The sequence below is a fragment of the Phaethon aethereus genome (assembly GCF_964289735.1).
Source record: "Phaethon aethereus genome assembly, chromosome: 3".
NCBI lineage: Eukaryota > Metazoa > Chordata > Aves > Phaethontiformes > Phaethontidae > Phaethon > Phaethon aethereus.
The window spans coordinates 35,325,834-35,345,413 of NC_138576.1; the positions used below are offsets into that span (position 1 = coordinate 35,325,834).

Genomic DNA, 19,580 nt, shown 5'->3' on the forward strand with positions numbered 1-19,580 from the left:
ATGTAAATGCTGTTATTAATATCTATAAGTAATCCAAAATTAATGAGGTTCCATCATATTATATGTAGGACAGAGGTACTTGGAATGCATAATTCCTACAGCAAACCTACAAACCATATGAGGCCTAATGATTTGTTCCATCACATGCCTTTCCAATTATGTTCTGATTTTCTGTTTCAATTGCTAAGGAACTAAAACCTACTTATTTAAAAACCTAGATTTATGCTTAATTTGGTAATAAGCCATTCCAAATTAAATTTAAAAAAAAAATAAAATTCCTGATCTTGTTTGGGATGCATTCTTCCAATTTTTGTCCATGGAAGACCAAGAACCTCGTGACTGTACACCTGCCATAGGAAAAAATAAGGTCATTCCCTGGCTGCATTAACCTTGACAGTGATTTGACTTTACATTGTGACTGAGTGCGCTGATTACTAAAACATTACGTTTTTCACAGTGGTGTGGGATTCTTTGTTTCTCTCTGGTTGCAACCTGGACCAATCCAAAATGCAACAAAACTGTCAGATACACTAATATGAAGAGTTTCTGTTTCAATGCATTCACAATTTCTAGGAAAATCCTTTTCCTTTGGACTTCATTCATGATGATATGTATTCCCTTCAAAATCAGTTATTCTTTGAGGAAGTAGGAGTGACCAGGATATAAGGATCATTTTGAAACATCACTGTTTCAGAAAGTACAAAAATAAGTGTGAAACCCCATCTCCACTTTATTCAATGTCTTTTCTGTTATATCTCCAGAAATTTGGTATGTGTGGAAGAAAATGATATATAGTATTTTTAACATCAGCACTTCTTTTAGCATTCCAGTGCACAGAACCATATTTACTGTATTTGAGCTCACTTGCTATAACTACAGCAGCTGTTGATAAAATTTACTTAAGTAGGAGAAACTTCAGTTAATTTTGAGAGAATAGCACCATGCATAAATTCCTAACGGTGCTAGAAATGGTAACTATTTTTCTCAAGGAATGAACAAAGATATGTCACATTGTTTCTCCAAGAAAAATCTTATACTCTTACCCCACTCTCAAAAAAAAATTTGAGAAAACATCCTTTTTATCTTTTTCTCTCTCAGAATGGATATATCTCCGCGAAGGTTCTCTTCGTAGTACATGTGTATGCATTTGTGTGTGTGTGAGACAAATAGGATTTCTGCCTTTGACACGAGTACACCATGTAGTACAAGAGACTCCCAAACACGTGCTTTCAGCACACAATGACTTTTTTCATCTTTGTGTAACTGAGCATGCATAGCAAATAGTAATTGCTAATGGTAGTACAGATAATACAAAACTGCATAGCACTAATAGGAACCAGATTATTAAGCTACAAAAAATTACCTCTGTTCAATTTCTACCAGCAGTTTTGTGATACTAATTTAGCTGAATTGAAGCATCATTGTAGATGACTCCTTCCAGAATCATTAAGTACTTTCTGTTCTTGCCAGTTCTCCATTGGAGGCCCTACTGGGGTCTAGAGTATGATAGAGCACACGCTCCTGCATGTGTAGATCAGCTCCTGTAAGATGCCTGTGACAATTTCAGCGTACTTACAAAGCTGGAGGTGTTTCTCATGCATCTGTACACAGTATGTCTTCCAGGGAAATGAGAAACTTCAGTCAAATGAAATGTGATTAGATTTTAACAAGAAAAATATTTCATTGGAAGCGAAGAGTGTTAGATGCTTCGCTGGCCTCCTCTCCTTTGGTATCTCTTACCCCTGTGCCAAAGAAGAAACTTCATCAGAAGAATCAGATGTCAAGTGGCCTGGATGCCTGCCATCAACCCCCATAAATGCAGAGACATCATCTAATGATTTGTAAACCAGATTTGACAATTCATTATTTAACTACCAATCTAAACATTGTAGCTAAATAACTAAAATGCATATTCTTCCTTTTTTCCCATTAGCTTCTTGTTGATTTTATTCTTGGCCTACACAGAATTTCCTACAAGGAAACGTACCACATGGTAGCCAACTATTAAGAGTTATTGTTATTATGTAAAGAACATTTTCAATTTTGCACATAATCCTTTCTGTACAATAACTCTGTCCATGGAATTAAGTTGAAGATTCTTGTAGTAGAATGAATAAAAAGAAAAACAGCCACACTCATTTTTCCATGTGTTCTTTTCTAAAAAAAATGTGACATTTTCTTTAGCCACCTTTTAGCAAAGGGATCTCACTCTGGTTTTGTGATTTAGGCATTCAATATGGGCTTTACAAAACTGGAAATGAAGACACTGAAGAAGGTTCTAAAACCTCTTTCAGTGTGATGTAATTATACAAGCCGACATGTTTTAGGAAGGAATACAATGTTTTCCAATAGTTCTATGACAACAAAAGCAAATTAAATTCACAATGTGTCAATGTACTGCCACTAATCATAAGTTAGTAAAGCACCATTACGTGACACAATATTAATAATGCCATTTGTTCAGGTATATTAATGCCAGAGTTGACATATGTGATATTTGCAGCCTTATTGGCTTCCAGACTTGTAGGGTCTCACAGTCTAAAAACATGCAAACTGTGTATTGGGAAAAAATACATAGCGGATCAACTCTATCCTTGCAAATATTGGTCTATTTAATTCATTTGCAGTGCTTTCTTACCAGTACCACACTAGTCCTCATCCTGCAAGAATAACAAATTAATTGGCTGACAAGGAACAACTTTCTCCTGGACATGGAAATACATTCAGCTGCCAGATAAAATACAACTTTCATCCTCTTCTTCTTGATGAACTGTTTAAGAAACTCCTTCAAGCACTTTCCTCCTTCTTTTGGTGAACACACAAATTTTTATTTTATCATTTGAAAACCCATAACTTTATGATGGTATTCCAGAAGAGGAAGTTTATAATTCCATACCAGTGTGTGTGTACTATATCACTTCATGTTATAGGGATTCAGATTTCCGTAAGGTATGGAGCTGAATTGTACTCCAAGCTCTATTGCTGTAACTCTGTTGACCTCACTGCTGTACTGAAAATTTTCTTCCAATAAAAATTGCATAAATACAGGTTGATGCTATTAAAATGGACAGTCTTAAAGAAGGTTCCAATGTGAAAGAAAAGCAAGCCAGACAAGAAAAGCAAGATTTTTAAATGCTTTCATTCACAAGTTGTCCAGGAAAAGTTATGCCTAGTGTGAACATTCATTTCCAATCTTACAAAAGAATTACATACCCATTGTATGTAATGATACTTGCACGCATCTTAACCTACTTCTGGAAACAAATTGATTTCCTAAATGCTTTTGCATCATCGCAATCACTTCACCTGTATATTGCTACAATGAGAATATATGTACCAAAACATTCAGTCTTCAAACTAAGAACTAATTTTATGGATGGGGATGTATAACATATTCTTCACTAGCTTAAATTACCTGTGGTCTGATGCTCAATATCCAAAGTCATAGAGTATTTTGCTTTTGTATTTTTTGTGTACGATTCAGTTCTTCAGTGTTTCATATTTAGTAGCCAATCTTAGCAGATATTTAATGTTATCCAGGTTAGACTTGGACCCTTCACTAGGAAGCTCTGGGGACTGTGTTCTGTGTGTAGATGTGTAACCATCCTGGGGAGCAGGATCCCAACTTTAGCTTGGGATCTCAGATGCTCACGGTGGATTGCTAGACACACACAGTGGTCCTAAGTTTCCTGATGCTTCAGTGTTGGCTATCTGTAACACCCATTTTTCTTATTTGCCCCTTCTAGGAATTTGTCATGATTGTTGTCTTTGGTTTGGAATTTATTATTCGTATCTGGTCTGCTGGATGCTGTTGTCGATACCGAGGATGGCAAGGAAGGCTGCGCTTTGCAAGGAAACCATTCTGTGTAATAGGTGAGTGTCCCAGTTCTAGTTTATTTTAAGATAAAAATGAAAGCCCTCCCCTTCTGTTTTTCTTCTGAATGCAAACTACTGGAATCAGACTCTGTTTACAGTAAGCAGGTGTAAATCCCAAATAGCTGTGTGTCAACTGTCATCTGCCCAAGGCTAGATATAAAATCACAAAGTCAGTCCCTAAATACCAGCCAATCCATGTTTCTTATGTTCTCCAAAAGACATTTTCCTATGCATGTCATACAGCTGGCATGTATATTGGAAGAATCAGGGGTTGAGAGCTGATCTCATTGAATATCACAGGAGCTGTATGTCTTTAATGGACATATTATACATCTTGTATATACATGCATAGATACCATGCACGTATGCATTTTTATTTAACCTTATTTAACCTCTGTAATCAGAGGTTTATTTATTTAACCTCTGTAATCAGACATGTGTACACTGCAGTAAGTTCGAAAAACTACCTAGAAATATCTTCTGAAAACATTGCTCCTTCTGCATTGCTGCTCTCTGCATGGCAGTCCAGGTATCCACTTTGACAGTGATTCTGGCATAACATATAGCGTATTTTTTCTACAACTATTTCAAGAGGCTATTCCTCCCCTTCTTTGTTCTAGAAATTGTCTGTGAGAATGGTGAATAGGCCCACAACCAGTCAAAACCCTATTTTGAAAAAGAATCTGCAGGAAAAGTTTCCCAGTAAAGGCAGAAATCACGGATGGCTAACCAAATTCATCTGATACTTTCTTATTTTTCTAATGGTTTGGAGCAAATGCTTTTTACAGGACATCTGTGGAACTTCAGGATATCAACATCCCAACTCTCTCTAAATTCCCTTCCTCTCTCCAGCCTTTAATTGCATCTGCCTGTATCTTAAATTAACTTATAGATCAAACCAGGGTGGCAAACACATTCTCCCATGCATCTATAGAGCAGCTAGCACATGGAGTCACATGCTTCCAGCCGTTATACACGTGGGTCTCAGTGTAAACAGTGAATAACAATACTGTCATGTAGATGAATGCCATCCTGGTCTAAAAAGAGAGTTAGGCAGTGTCCCATGGCATAGCAGACCAGCGCACTGGTTAGGGCTAATGCGTAAAGCAAGCTTTTGCCTTCTGCTACATTCCCTGCTAAATCCACACCTTCTCTCACTGAGGAATTCCTGCAACAGAGAAAGAGCCTTTAGCAAGAGGTGCATGAGTAGATGGAAAGGCATCGCAGACTGTCTCCCCCTCGGAAGGAATCACCCCATCTACGGTACTTTATGACATTGTGGGAGAGGGTCAAGTATGGGGATTGGCGCTTGTTTTGTTCAGGCAGCAGGGGAGCTGGGTAGGTACCTTACCCAACCCTGCCCAGTGCCGGGTCACACACTTGCCCCGAGGTTCCCATGCCTAGCCCAAAGTGGAAAGAAAATTCAAAAATCTTCCCAGCCCTTCCCAGCCACCTGTCAAGGAAAAGCTAGAAATTCAGAAATTCACTCTCCCTGGCACCAACAAGCACGGCTACCCTCCTTAGCCAGGCTTACCTTATGCCAAGACTTTGTGGCGCACCTGAAACGTTGCAGTAGTCAGGTTTTGTCAGCACACAATCGTAAGGAAACGCCAGACTGTTAATTTAGTAAAATTAACCTACTTAAGCCATTTAGAGCTTACTAGAAACATATAAATCTTTAAAGAATTTGAACTTACTAGAACAGTTTGACATCCCAGAGTGGTTTGCTGCTCTCCCAAATGCTGCTGTCTTGGGAACACTAGCAGTTTGTTCGATTCCGCTTTCGTTTCTCCCCCCTTCCTGTCTCCATTCAACTGGCAAGTTTCCTGCCAGTGATTAACTTCAGTCTGAGGTGTTAATTCCCAGCAAAAGCGAACGGAGGGGTTCTTCCTTGCCCAAAACTCTGCATGTTATCAGGGGCTGACTGACGTGGATATTCCCCTTTTCCTTTAAGCAGCTCATAGCTACCCTCCCACCGTTTGTCAAATAGTTCAGGCACATCTCCTGGCATGGGCCTCGGTGAGTTTTGGGGTTTACTTCACGTGATTGTGGTTTTTCTTCCTTTCTCTGGAGTTCACCTGCTTTTCTTGTTGCACCTATGTTCATGTAGGCAATCTCCAGCCTTAAAAGCATCTTCCCTGTCCCCCTTGCAACTCCACTTCCTAGCAGAATTAATTAGTAGACAACAGTCATTTGCTTGGGGATGTCGTCCTATGCTGGTTCATTGGATGAAAAGGGAACTTTGTTCTGAAAAACACCGTACAGCTACTAGGGCAGCTTCTGGAAACTAAACCTGCATTCTTGAATTTCTTGCCATTGATTATTCTGTGTCTTTCTCCTTCCGCTGATCGATTTTTGCCCATTTCTGGACTTTATCATCCCTGAAGGAAGTTTCTGATGCTCAGCTTCTCTCCAGATTTGATCTTTTGAGGAAGAACATTTAGCAAGTCATCTTGCAGCTCTTGCTAGAGAAAGTCACTATTTGCCTGACCCCTTGGCTTTGCAGTCACGGCAAAGTGTGCCCCAGCAGCAAAGGCCAACAGGCTGTATTAGCTAAAGCACCACCAATAGCTGAAGGCACATGATTATCACCCTTTACTCATCACTCATTAGACCACATCGAAGATGCTGCACCCCATTTACCCCCTGCAAGACCACACATGAAAGATGTCAATAAACTGGAGTGAGTTCAGTGAAGGCCACCAAGATGGCCGGTGCTGGAGCATTTTCCCTGTGAGGAGAGGCTGGGAGACCTGGGCTTGTTCCGCCTGGAGAAAGGAAAGCTTCAGGGGGAACTCAGTCAATTCAGTGCTAAGGCCTCCTTTAAAGCACATGGCCAGTTTTGGCTTATTATTTTTCATGCATTAATTATTTACTTAGTCATCCATTCAGTTATTCTTTCTGCTTATTGTTACAGTGGAACAATAATATTTTAGAAGACTTAGTCTGTTTACTATTAATTAAATTTGCTATGTATCTCCAGCAGATCTGTTCTCTGATTATTTTTGTGATCAAACACAAATCACATAGGGGAATGGCCTAAGAGCTAGAAATAATAAATGTGAGGATTGCTTCAAGGGTCACATTCAGACAGCCTTTATTTTTTTCCATTAATAACGTAATAACCAGAAAAAAAATTAGGGACAAAGCTCTGTGTTTATGTTAGTGTGCCTACAATGTCACTACCCTGACAAATTAGTTCATCAAGCATCAGTGTGTGCTACCAGGTTAGTAATGATATCTATCAACTTGACAGTTTTGTACCCTTGTTTATTTCTGTGAAAATGGGAATAATAGTGTAGTATTAAATCTTGATTTGTATTTTGTTCCATGTCAGGAGTTACCCGCCATCCCTCATTTTCTCTGACTGTATATGAGCTTGTGTGCGTAATGTAAAGGGCCCGCCAACATACCCTCCCAGGTACTTAATGTATTTCAAGGTGTACTTACTTCTGCAAATCCTAAATTTCCCAGTCATATCAGCCTGAAGCTTGGCTGTCAGCACTGCAGAGCAATGTTGCTGTGCTGTATGTGCAGAAGAGCAGCAATCCAGGCACCGCATCTCCTAACTGCTGCCTCCAGGGGCCAGGGACACCGATGCCCGGGAGCAACTCTCTCTGCCTGTGCCTTAGGAGGAGCCATGCTCCCTCAGGGTCCCCAAAATAAAAGAGAACATGTCTGCTAATCGGGAAGAAAGTATGGCATCCCCTCCCTGTAAAGCCATTCGGGGACACTGAAATAAATGAAGAGCCCATTGTCCTTTCTCCGGCAATGGGCCTCCTGGACGGTTGCATGTGACCTGACAAAATTAAACTTCTGGCCGCTGTCCTGTGTGCATGAGAGGTTTTGCCATCACAGTGGAATCTCAGTCTGTGAGGGCAGCTCCCATATGGTGGTACTTTATAAAAATAATGAGGAATAATAAAAAACAAGCTGTGGGTCAGAAGAGGAAGATCCCGCCAGTCTCACGTGCATGTCTCAAGTCTGCTAGGCTTTCAGAGGAGCTTCTTTCTCTCCACTGACTGTTAAGAGGCTTTGGGACTCCTGCGTGAGGAAGCCTGGCAAGGGCAAGTGAAGAGCCCATGACCACACTCCCTTCAAATGCTGGAACCAGTGAATTTTAGTGCCTAAACTTTATGTGTATTTAAATAAACTTTTATGTGTATTTAAATAAACTTTAAATTTGGGGTTTGAAACTCCTATTTCAGAATTTTTTCACCTTAAATTCGAGCACATTTCTAGTAGTATAACTTTTCTCCAGGGCAACTAGACTTCCTGGTGGTCCAGCCCAGTGAAAGGTTTCATGTACTTCAGTTAGTCCATTAGCAGTTTCCCCACAGCTGCTTCTATTTTACCTCTAGTCAAGCTACAGCATGATGGAAGTGTCACAAGTTCAAATTCTGTTGAGGCTGCAGAATGAACAAATTCCCAACAGGAAGCTTAAGTCCATTATCTGTAATCAGGCTCTTGAACTTCATGGCTGGCAAACCTCGTTTCAGAGCATTAAGTGATAGCAGCGGCTGTTGCATATTACTGGATCTATTTTTCATTAATTAGAGTGCTAATGAACCATCATGTGGCACTTTTGTCAAATCTTTATAAACAAACCCATAACGAGTGTGTTACAAGATCTGCTGAACCTTTAATTTGAATTAATTCAATATATTTATGTAATGATACGTTGTGTGTCTGCCACGTTGGTATTTAGACACATTATATAGTTTAAATACAGACAGATAGTAAATCTGCTGCTCAGGATAAACAATATAAACAGCCCCTTTCCAGTATAATTTGAACTCTAAATAACCCAGTGATGGTCTGTAATTAAGTATATGCTTGACCAAGGAGACACATCTCACATCACATCTCATTATAAATCCCTGCAAAATCAAGTTCCAGCAGGAGCAAATTCCACACTGGGGGGTCTCCTGACAGTCTGACTTGAACTCATCTCAGGAACACGCTGCCCACTTCACTCCAGAAAATACTCTGCTACTAGTAGTAGTATTAAGCCTGGAAATTAAAATTTCCTCGGATAATTTCAGCACACATAATTTTCTGCAACTAACAGAAGTGCTCTTTAGGCTAAATCAGTCCCAAATTGTGTAGGTTTTAAAAAACAATATTTAGTGGCATATCTTCATGTGTGACAGTCCTGGCAGTACAGTTTTTAGAAATGCCTAGGAAAAAGAATGTCTTTTGAATATCATCTGTGGGCCTTTGTTCTTTCACATTTACTTTTGCTGACTTACTACCCTCACTGCTGAGTAAGGTACCATTTGCCGTGAGTAAAGACATCAGGCTCTGGTCTTCTCTTTCTAGAAGTTGTGTGTCTGCTATTCAAAAGAAATCTGCCAGTGTGGTACCACGCAATTCACATTGAAATTTCTTTCTGGTATGTGATAAAGAATTCAGCAGCCTGTATGTGTCACTACTATGTTATTTTGAGTAGAGGAGCGCCTGCCATGAAGGTCTAAGACTTCTTTCCCACTGGGGAGCTGTGGGTAGTGTCACATTTCATCTTCATGAGGCTTGGAGGTCGAGGTTTTCATCTGAGGGCTGACTTTTTTTGCATCCGTATTCTGTGCATCTGCTGAGATATCTGCTGATGAAGGAAGTCAACAAGGCTAGTGTAAGACTTCTGATTAAATGATTTTTCATTGAAAAATATTGATTAATTGAAATCAAAGTAATTCATGGAAACAAACCAATTCCTTTTTCCTTGAGGAAAGGCATTTTATATTCAGATTGTATTTTTTTCTCTTTATCATCAAAATTAGAAGCACTCTCTCTCCCAAACATGCAGAAGAGTCAATAATACAGTTTCTGGATAAAGTATGGTTAAATTCTTGCTCTGGAAGAATTGGAGCAGGAAATTACAAACTCTCAGCCCCATTGAAACTATCCAAACAGCAATAAATAATTCTTAACTGGCCCAGAGAGAGATGCTGATTTAACCCATCACCTGGTGTTAATTGTAGTCATCTGCTATGTGAGAAACTTTGATTTTGCTCACCTAAAGAATAATCAGTTATTTGTAAATAGACAATTCCAGCAGTACAAATTAGAAGACATCCACAGCAGAATTGACGAAATACATTAGAGCACTGGGATGTGAAGAATCAGAGAACGAAGACAGGTTTATGATAGAAAACATGCTAAAAGCCAGAGACCTTTTACTAAAAAGAATTTATTTGTGATATTAGAATTACTTTCTTAGGAGGCTGTTGAAGATATTTCCCCAAGCATGAGGTAGTTTTGTCCTTTCCAGACAAGACTGATATAACTCAGTACCTGCACTAAAATGTTTAGCGATTCCTAATTCAGTTCACTTCTGTTAGGAAAATCTCCTAAAATCAAATGTCACAGTCAAATGATTTATAAATAATGAGGTTTTCTGTCCATACTCACTCAGAATCTGTAAATGACTTATGGAGTCTTTCAAATGATTGATGATCTCTCATATTTGAATCTCAGAAAATATATTGTAGTAGTAATAGTATTATAATTATAATAATAAAACTTAATATTATTAAATACTATATATTATAAATGTATATTATGGAACTTCCAGTGCTGCTTATGAGCCAGAATGTTTCAGTGACTTGGAAACATACAGTAAGAAGGAGGTAATCAACTGACAGACCAAGTAGTCAACATTTCCTGGTTTTAGACTTGGTTTGTTCAATTTTGCTGACATTGTTTAGGGACTGGCTTTAAACTTGTTGCTACTAGAGATGCCCGGTATATGAAGATACAGAAATACCTTTCTTTTCACTACCTGTCTTTATGTGATTGGAGATGTTCATATCCTACCTTACTACGCTGAATTCCCATCATATCCGTAAACAAGATATAGTTGCTTTTTTAATGTTGCTGTATTTTTAATGAAGTAAGGGAATAACATGTCGGAGCCTACCTGGCCTGCAAGGAAATACTCAGCTTTCTTGGCTTTTCTCCAGATGTTGTGCTGCAGATCAGCCACTTTGGTGTGTGACATTCCTCGTAACTCCCATCTCAGATCGCCATCAGCTCTTTCCTGTAGCTCCTTTGTGAGAGGAATTGCCGCTTCCGTGGCGGTACTGGTTTTGCTTTTCCAGCAGTGCGTTATGCTCTCCAGGCAGAAATCTGAATCATTTAGGAACATTTCCGTATTGGTCCAAAATAGCATCCTACTAGACGAGGTGTTTGCTATTTGGGGCTTCTGCAACTGCCCGTTACTCTGTCCTTGGCATATGTGCAGCCTCTCATGGGACTGTGACATCCCTAACTTGTGGTACCACTTAATTTCAAAATCCACTTTTAGTGTGTTTTCTGTGTTACTAACATGCCTCTACTTACTTAGGGGTGTTTTGGCAGCATGTTAACATAAACGTCAATGTTAACACCTTGGTGTGGTACATTAGACAACTGTCAATCTGACTGTTTGAGCCATGATTAACTGCTCTTGCAGGTGTTAGCCGATCACATCCTGCTTACTCTCGTGGTGTCCCAGCCTTACCCCTGTTATAAATGATTTAGTCCCAAACAGGATTCCAATTCAAATTTACAATTTATTAAGCGAATAGAGGCAAGCAAACAGCGCTGGGTGCGCCAGGAGTCTCTGCTCCACCAAGACGCACGCGGTTCAGTTCCTGTTCCTGGTTTATATCCTGTCCGTTAATACATATTCATGAATAGGCGTGTCTTCTTCGGCGCATGCCCTCTTCTCCTTCTAGAATCTTCTCGAATCTTCCTCAGCGTGATCCTGTTCGCTAATACATATTCATGAATAGGCGTGTCTTCTAATACATATTAATGAACAGGCGTGTCTTCTTCAGCGCATGCCCTCTTCTCCTGCTAGAGTCTTCTCGAATTTTCCTCGGCGTGCCCCCAGGATGACCCCAAACCTTATGCATGCACTTTCTTTACACAATACTATGCGGTCAGTGGTCAAACTGGTTTGAGCTGATATACCAGCAAAGTAGTTTAACTTTCTCCTGTAAAATACCCCTTTTTATGGTGCAGGAGAAATCCATGAAAGTACAGAAGATTACACTTCATCACATGAATCAGATAAACATATTTCACACCCCTGTGAGCCCAAATGAAGAAATTTGAAGAGGTCTATGTGGAGTTATCAGCCTTGGCGTACGCTGCAGGAGCCTTTCTAGACTGGTTTGAAAGCACTGTGCAAATAGGGGAAGCGTAGCGAGAAATTATCTCCTGGGGTATTGTATTGTGCGCAACTACCTCCTCATTCACATTTTTCTGTAATAATAACACATTTGATAGTCCTTTGGCACAGGTCGCTTTGTTCCTTTTATATTCACCCTACAGCATAGGACAGCAAGCAACATGCTGCTATCTTGTATCTGCTGTCTGTCTTTCCATCTCTCTGGTGCTTTTAGTTGATAATTGTTGCTCTTACGCATGTTTAATTTTGTGACTTTCTTGCTGTCTCTGCTGAAGACAGAGTTTATTTTGAAGTTTATTTCTTTCCAGGCCGTCTGTGTATGAACCAGGTCTCCGGGAAAAGGGTTGTAAGTGCAGTAAGTTAAAAACAGCGGTTTCGTTCTGCTTGTCTGTATCGCAACTTAGAAAAATAGGCATTTTCAGCTGCTTTAGAGATAGCGTTGTTCTCTTCAAATGCAGCTTTCTGGTATCTGCTCAGCTTTAATCTGTGAACTGGCACCGCTGGCAGTTTAAAACACAAGCCTTGCCCACTGTTGTGTTCAGTGTAGCCAAACGGATCGCCGGGTGTCTTCATCCAGCCTTGCAACTTGCTTATTAGTGATGACAAAGCTTGAAGAAATTCCGTTTCCGCCGATGTTTCCATTCTTTTAACATCCCTCTAGAGAACCGTGTGCTGCCACCAGCACTGCTGAAGCGACGGATGGGCAGAGTAGTCCGGTGGGAACTGCAGGAAATCTCTATTTTTATGATCATGCCCCAAACAGTTACACTTCAACCGCTGCATTAAAAAAAGACTTGTGTACAAGAAGAGAAAGTACAGTTTTTAATTCCTCCTTTCTACAGCTGCTGTGTTAAAAACGTTAATTAGGGAGGATTTGACAATGTAGCTGTTGCATTGTGAAACGGAGTTACAGTATTTGTATCTCAAGCTTAATAACGGCTAGGTAGAAATATTTGCATATTTCTTGGTGGCAAATCGTGCACGTTCTGCACCTTTTTATTTCCTCCCTTCCCTTCCCACCCCTAGCACTTAAGCACTGGGCTCCTATAACCTGTAGAGTCCTCTTAAACAAAAATTACATTTTTTTACTTTTAAGCTTGTGCTGATAACTCTCAAAAGTGAGGATTTGACCTTTCCGCTGATAGATCATACTGCTGTCAATAACAGACCTAAGGAAGGTACTCACCAGATCTGTTTTGCATCAACCTATGTGAGCTCCTAAATGGCGTAAATGCTTATTTAAGCCTGGCCTAAGCTGTCCCTGACACAGAAAGAGGTACCTCCAGCCGCTTGCTTCCACCCTCGTGCCACCCAGTCCCGGTACCCCAAAAGGTGTATGCGACCACCTTGGGAGCAGCCAAGGTGAAGGCAGGGCCCCTTTGGCCCTGGGGCTGCCCTTCGCCAGCCCAGCCTGCTTCTGAGACCCCCACACTGGGGTCTGCTTCGTTTCGGATGAAAATGCCACGAGGCAGAGCGGAGAGGTTGTGCAGAGTGGCACGGTTTACTGTACTTAAGATTTCATTTTGGGATTGCCTCCTTTTGTGTTTGTGGGAGGGCTACCAGATTATGTTTTTTTCCCTCTCGGACAAGCGCTGAACAGAGCTTTTATTTCTTTCTTCACATCTCGCACACCGGGAAGTCTCAAGGGTGGCTGCAAGGTGCCCCACACTAGTGTTCTCCAAAACACGTAAAGTTCTTGTTGGCACAGTAGTCCCTCTTAGGCTACCCACACACAATCCTTAGGTGGGATAGCAGCTGAGGGTAAAAAGTGGCTGGAAATCTCTGATTCATCTGAGTAAACTCTGTATTTGCAGAAACAGAGGAGTCCCAGGAGGCACTCACACTGGCTGTGCAGACATCCAAAATAGTTGTGTAGGTTAGGAATGCAAGTTCTGGTTTTAGGCAGCGGGGAGAAGTGTATGCCTCTGGGGGACAGCTCAGAAAACTTAAGCTAGGAATTCATCCCCTTCAGTCAACACTGGGGGACCCACGATCCTGCCTTCAAAACCGGCATTAGATAACTCAGCCAGACACTGGATACCTCCTGTTCCCTCCCAACCCGTGAACCGGAGAACAGATTATTAATACTGTCTCTTCCCTCTCTGCCAACAAACAGGCTTTTCCTCTCCCTCAGAGACATGCTTTTCTCTCCTCTGCTCTTTTCAGCACCTTTACTGTTCCATTTTTGCCTGTCCACTTTCACCTTCACACCCAGGATTTTTCTGTTCCCACGTGTTTTTGGCCTTTCCACTCCCATACCACTGCGTTGCCTTTATGCACAACCTGGGAGCGCGTTAGACGGACACTTCCAGGCACTCTGCCCGCCTGCCCCTCCTGAGATTTTAGAGTTATGATTGAAAAGACCGTGAAAGGGCAGGTTCCTGCCTATAGATTCCTACCTGTGTGGCTAGAAGGACCCAGCACAGAGATAGCACTGCTTCCCCTGCTGGGCCGGATCACGTAGGAGCCCCGTTTGGTGTCTTTCTACACGCTAACCTAGTGCCAGATACCTCTAAAAAAGGTGTTAATACCTGTAGCCCAAATGGCCGATCACCCAATACTTTTGTTCGGACATTGGGTAAGCAGCGATTGACTCATATGGGAATTTGGATCCCCTGAAAAATCTAATTCCAGCAATTCAGGGAGAAACATCCAATCTTTGCCTTTAGTTTTCCCTGGTTATTCCTTTATATCCCGTGGCAATGAATTTTACAAGTTAATTGCATGCTGTATTTCTTTTTATCAGATTTAAATTGTCTTTTGATCTCACTTTTAGAAGGAAGGGTAAAGAGAAGGCATCCAACAGACCTTCTTATCTTCTGCTAGTTTGCATACCTCTATCTGCCATCTCATATTTGTCTTCTGACTAACCACTCCTAAATTATTCAGCCCTTTCTCCATACACAAGTCCTGCCATGCCTGTAGTTATTTTGTTTTTTTCTTACTGATACCTTTGTGGTTTTCTTACAGTCCGATCTAAGGAGCCTCTTTATTCATCAGGGGGGTGTGTGTATCTGATTATCCATCCTGCTGCCTTTCCCTCCAGAAATCTTCAGGGTTTTTTCCTTTTTCACTAAGGTCTACTATCATTCGGCAAAAAGCCTCAGACATAGTAAAGTGACTAGCAAACCTTGTTTTCCCAGGGCTTCTAAGGCACAAAGTTACTGGGCAGAATAAGCGAAGATTTATGGGAAGGATCTGTGTGTGTTACTCATGGTTTTTTTCCTTGGTTGGACACGAATTGGGTTGGTGAACACTGGGTCAAAGATACAGTTTTGAATGTGTTTCTGTCAGCCTGTCTTAAAGCCAAATAAAACTTCTACTGAATAAATAGTGCTTTATTCCTTCTGGCAGGTGCATATTAATAATGTTAAAGATCAATTATTGGAAAAGGCTAATAAAGTATAAATCCATGAAAGGCTTCAATTGAACTTAGTCTTAGCTTGCAGGAGGCCCTTAGATTTTTAAGATTTATTGAGCCAGCTGTTAATAATATAAAGATGTTTGCTGAGGACTTAGTCCATAGAAAGAGTGTGTACTCAACAGGGCCACGAACTTTAATTGCTAACAGTACGAAAACAGGTGAAATGTTCCCATTAATGTTGTTATTCTTATCCAGACTGGATCAAAGATGGTAACCATAACTACGATTTTAAATTCAGTATTTGTTGAGCTATTGTGATTCTCAGCCCACGGAGAAATATTTTGGTTATCTACAACAAAAAGTAAAATTATATTATTTTTATGTATTTGTCATCATGGCCTGAAAAGTGTGCTGCTTTTACACAGGATCAGTGTACATATACATTTAGTATGTTGGCATATTAATGAGTAACATCAGTTGATCCATTCTTGGGGATGAAATTAGTGCCTCCTTACAAACATTGATTAAAAAATGACAAAAACAAAAATCCGACCCATCTTCCTCATTCTGGAATTTCATAAGGGAATATTTAGTTTTCACGTCTAAAAATTGCCCAATATTGACTTTTTGAAAATATTCCTTGCTTTTCTGTTTCAAAAATTGTTTGACCTACTGAGTCCTAATTTCCAGAATTTGGTTAGCTGTGCTAACAAGTGTCTTTGATTTGTTTCCATTTTTTATTTTGTTTGGGGGCAACATATGTTTGCATTGTACGGTAAAGAGCTTTACCCAAGGTGCAGCAAAAGCATACTAGGGTGCCAGTGGAGAAAGGAATTTACTGGTACTGCTTGGCGTGTTCATAGAGAGAGGAAACGGGATCGTTCTCCCCCTTGACTTAGAAAGACTGTACAGCTCCTTGCTGAGGCCGAGGCAAGAAATCGCTTTTCATTGGGATAGGCTGAAGAAATACGCTGTGCATGGGCCCAGCTGAAAACCAAGCGTTTAGCAGACGGGTGTGTGAATTCAGCTTTAGGTGGCAGGTTCAGGTGGGGTTCCTGTTCCCCTGGACCGCTTTGCTTTGCAGCGCGCGCGGCGGCAGTGGGTGGCCGGGGTTTACAGGCTCGTTCACCCGCTCGATGTGCGCGGGGGAGGAAGCTGAGCTGCCGCCGTACCGCGTTCCGCCAGTGGCCGCCGGCCTCAGCCGCCGGGACGCTCTCGCCCTGGCTCGGGTGCGCACCGGGCCGCGACCGGCACCGGGCTGCGGCGGCGCCTCCCGGTGCCAGAGCGGGGTCCTGCACGGCCTGAGCCTGCGCTGGGGCTCAAGGCAGTCCGCCCGCGCCTGGACGGGCTCGCCGGCGACCCGCCGCGGGGTACGGCCCCGCTGGCACACGGCTGCTTCGCAAAACTGGCCTCGTCCCCAGCGGTGGACTCCGGGGGCTCCCAGCTGATCTGGAGTTCCAGCATCAGGACACGGCGCTGTAGCTAATCTCACAGTGCTGGCAGCTAAAATATACTTTGAACTGATCTCCTACAGCACACTTGCAGTCTAATGCAGAGTTTGTTTTCCATGGCACTGAAAATACATGAAACATAACCTATTTTATATTATGTGGTGTCATGGTGTATTTGCCAGCCGCCAACTAAGCACCACACGGTGGTGCTTTTATAATATAAGATACATTTATTTCATAATATACATTATTTCGTTATTACATGTTATATAGGTTTACATACCATGTAAATAATAATATGTATCATTTTATATGCATGTTTTAAATTTTAATTTAATTTATCTTAAATAATTTTAATGCCTACCCTTTTCTCCTTGCCAGAAAAGATAGCTTTACATGTTGGTGAGCTGCTTTTCTAAACAGACCCACTTTGGCTATGTAAAATTAGCACGTACACGGAAAGAAGATGTCTGTATTTCCAGGAGGTCACTTTCATTTCATATTAAAACATTTTGCTTACTCAGATGATTCCAATACATTGCAAATGAAAAATCGGGATGGAGAGAAGGGTTCAAGATGGTTCATGTCTTTTGATCTCTTCACTGGAATATTGCTCATCTGATGAGTAAGAAAAATCCAAGTTTCTATGCACAGATCAGTTTTAGTGGATTCCTTAGAACTTAAGTCAGTGACTAATGGCGCCATTTTCCAATGTTAGATGAAAAAGAAATCAACAGAGTGGAAGTAGTAACCTCTGGATTCTTTTTTTAAATGCCACTTCAGTGCCTAGACAGTATTACACAATTTTTTATAACTTCTTTCTCTTCTATGTACCACTGCCATACATCCCTATCTTCCTGTTTTTCAACAGCAATAAAAGTCAATTTTCACACTCATCTGTGTTTATCTCTGCGAATTATCTTGATATGCAAAACTATTTCACTTTCCTACTTCTAAAAATACCAAGTTGTTTTGCATCTTGAAAACAGATTACAAAAGGAAGCTTGCTTTGCCTGTAATGACAATTAAGATGGTTTCCATCCAGCGAGTATAATATATCTGAAAACACAAAGACCTTTTGGCTGGAGTGACAACAACATCTGCAAAAATCAAACAGCGTCATCCATCCCAAGAATTTCCTGAAGATATCCTGCCAATTACTTTTACTAGTAGGTGACGATTAATCATAACCTGTCTGGCATCTGAGCAGAGAGATCCAATCCCTAACCAGAAAGAAAAGCGATATTCAGACATAACTGAAAGCAAGTTTTCCCAGGTCCTGAGCACCATTATTTGTAGTATATGCAAAACTCAGATTATCTCATCTTGCTTGGGGTTTTTTTGTTGTTGATGTTGTTGTTTAGGCTTTTTTACTTTGTAAAATTGAGGCATTATTGCTGTAAAACCACTCAGTTTTTTGTGGGAGGTGCAGAACTCAGCTTCCTGCTTCTCCCAAATTACACTAGAGATGTTTAGGTGATATAATTCAATGGATGATGTTAAATTGCTTTTTTTATAGGCGGAGAATAATGCTTGAGCATATCATATTTCAGAGGGTGAATTCAGGTGACCTCAGAAGACCATATGTCTCCAGAGTAGTCTCTAAAAATCCAGTTTGCAGATTTTGACAATCTTGCACATACTTAATTGTACTTCATCAATAAATAGTTCTGCTTCTTCCAATGGGACAATTTACAAAATATCATAACATCCATCATCTTTCAAAATACAGTAATATTGATCACCTCTCTATTCAGAGATGTCATTACAGGTTTAATCCTTTTAAAAAAAGTAAGTTAATATTTTGGACATTTTAAAGATAAAAATATTGAGAATTCTTGGTTTCTGGGTTAAATACTTATGCTAGGTCACTGGAAGTTCAGCCTATATTAGACCATATTTGCTGCCATAACTGTGAAATATCCCACTGATTTCATAGCAAGGGGACTATTCACAGAGCAAAGGAACTGCCACCTGGTAAAAACATTACAATTTGCCTCTTTTCAAATTAACTATTGCAGCATGCTCTAATCATGATTTTTATTCTTTGCCCTCTTGAACCAGTAGAGGGAAATGGTTAATCCCTTGTTTGAAGCTAAAAGCATTTTTGCAGCCAGTTACGATGAAACGACCTTTACCATCCTATGACCTTTCTCAACAAGTGCTCAAGGAATAATGGTACAATTATTTCCATCTCTGAATACCCCTCTATTAGGGTATTCAGAAGCCTTAAACTCTATGAATGTCTTTTTCTTTTCTTTTTGTTTTTTTTGCCCTCGCTAACCCACAGGAGAATAAAATACACCAATGTCAAATACGTTACTAGGCTGTGCAAAAAGGCTGCTGTTCCTAGAGACAAGTTTGTATAAACAGCCCTTTTCTTTTAGGAATCTGAAAAAGAACAACCTTATTTTCACGTACTGATGTATGGCTTAAGTCAGGTGTTGTTCATCAGTTTAGGATAGAGCCCATTGAATATATTTTTGTTATCCTGTTTCCATTAGCGTGATGTGCTCAAATATGGTGCTCCGGAATGTGCGTTGTGTTAACTTTGTGCCATAGTGTCTGATTAAAATTCCAAGAACATCTCTACATTGACGATACCCTCCAGCCCCAGCCAGCTAGCTGTGGAGATTATTGTAGACTAATTGAAGGGAGTTCTGAGAATAGGAATAAACACGATGAAGCTACTGGAAGGACTGATATACAAAGA

The 19,580-nt window shown here is 40.6% G+C and overlaps 1 protein-coding gene across 5 annotated transcripts in view; it reads left to right on the plus strand.

The window, feature by feature from the left end:
• Positions 1-19,580, plus strand: part of KCNQ5 (potassium voltage-gated channel subfamily Q member 5) — a gene marked incomplete at both ends in the record, with an annotated part of 300,511 nt that overhangs the window by 226,828 nt on the left and 54,103 nt on the right. For all 5 annotated transcript variants that reach the window (XM_081998435.1, XM_081998437.1, XM_081998439.1 and 2 more), the window contains one exon: positions 3,747-3,873. In XM_081998435.1, the coding sequence (XP_081854561.1) occupies positions 3,747-3,873 (127 nt within the window). The remainder of the gene's footprint in view (positions 1-3,746; positions 3,874-19,580) is intronic.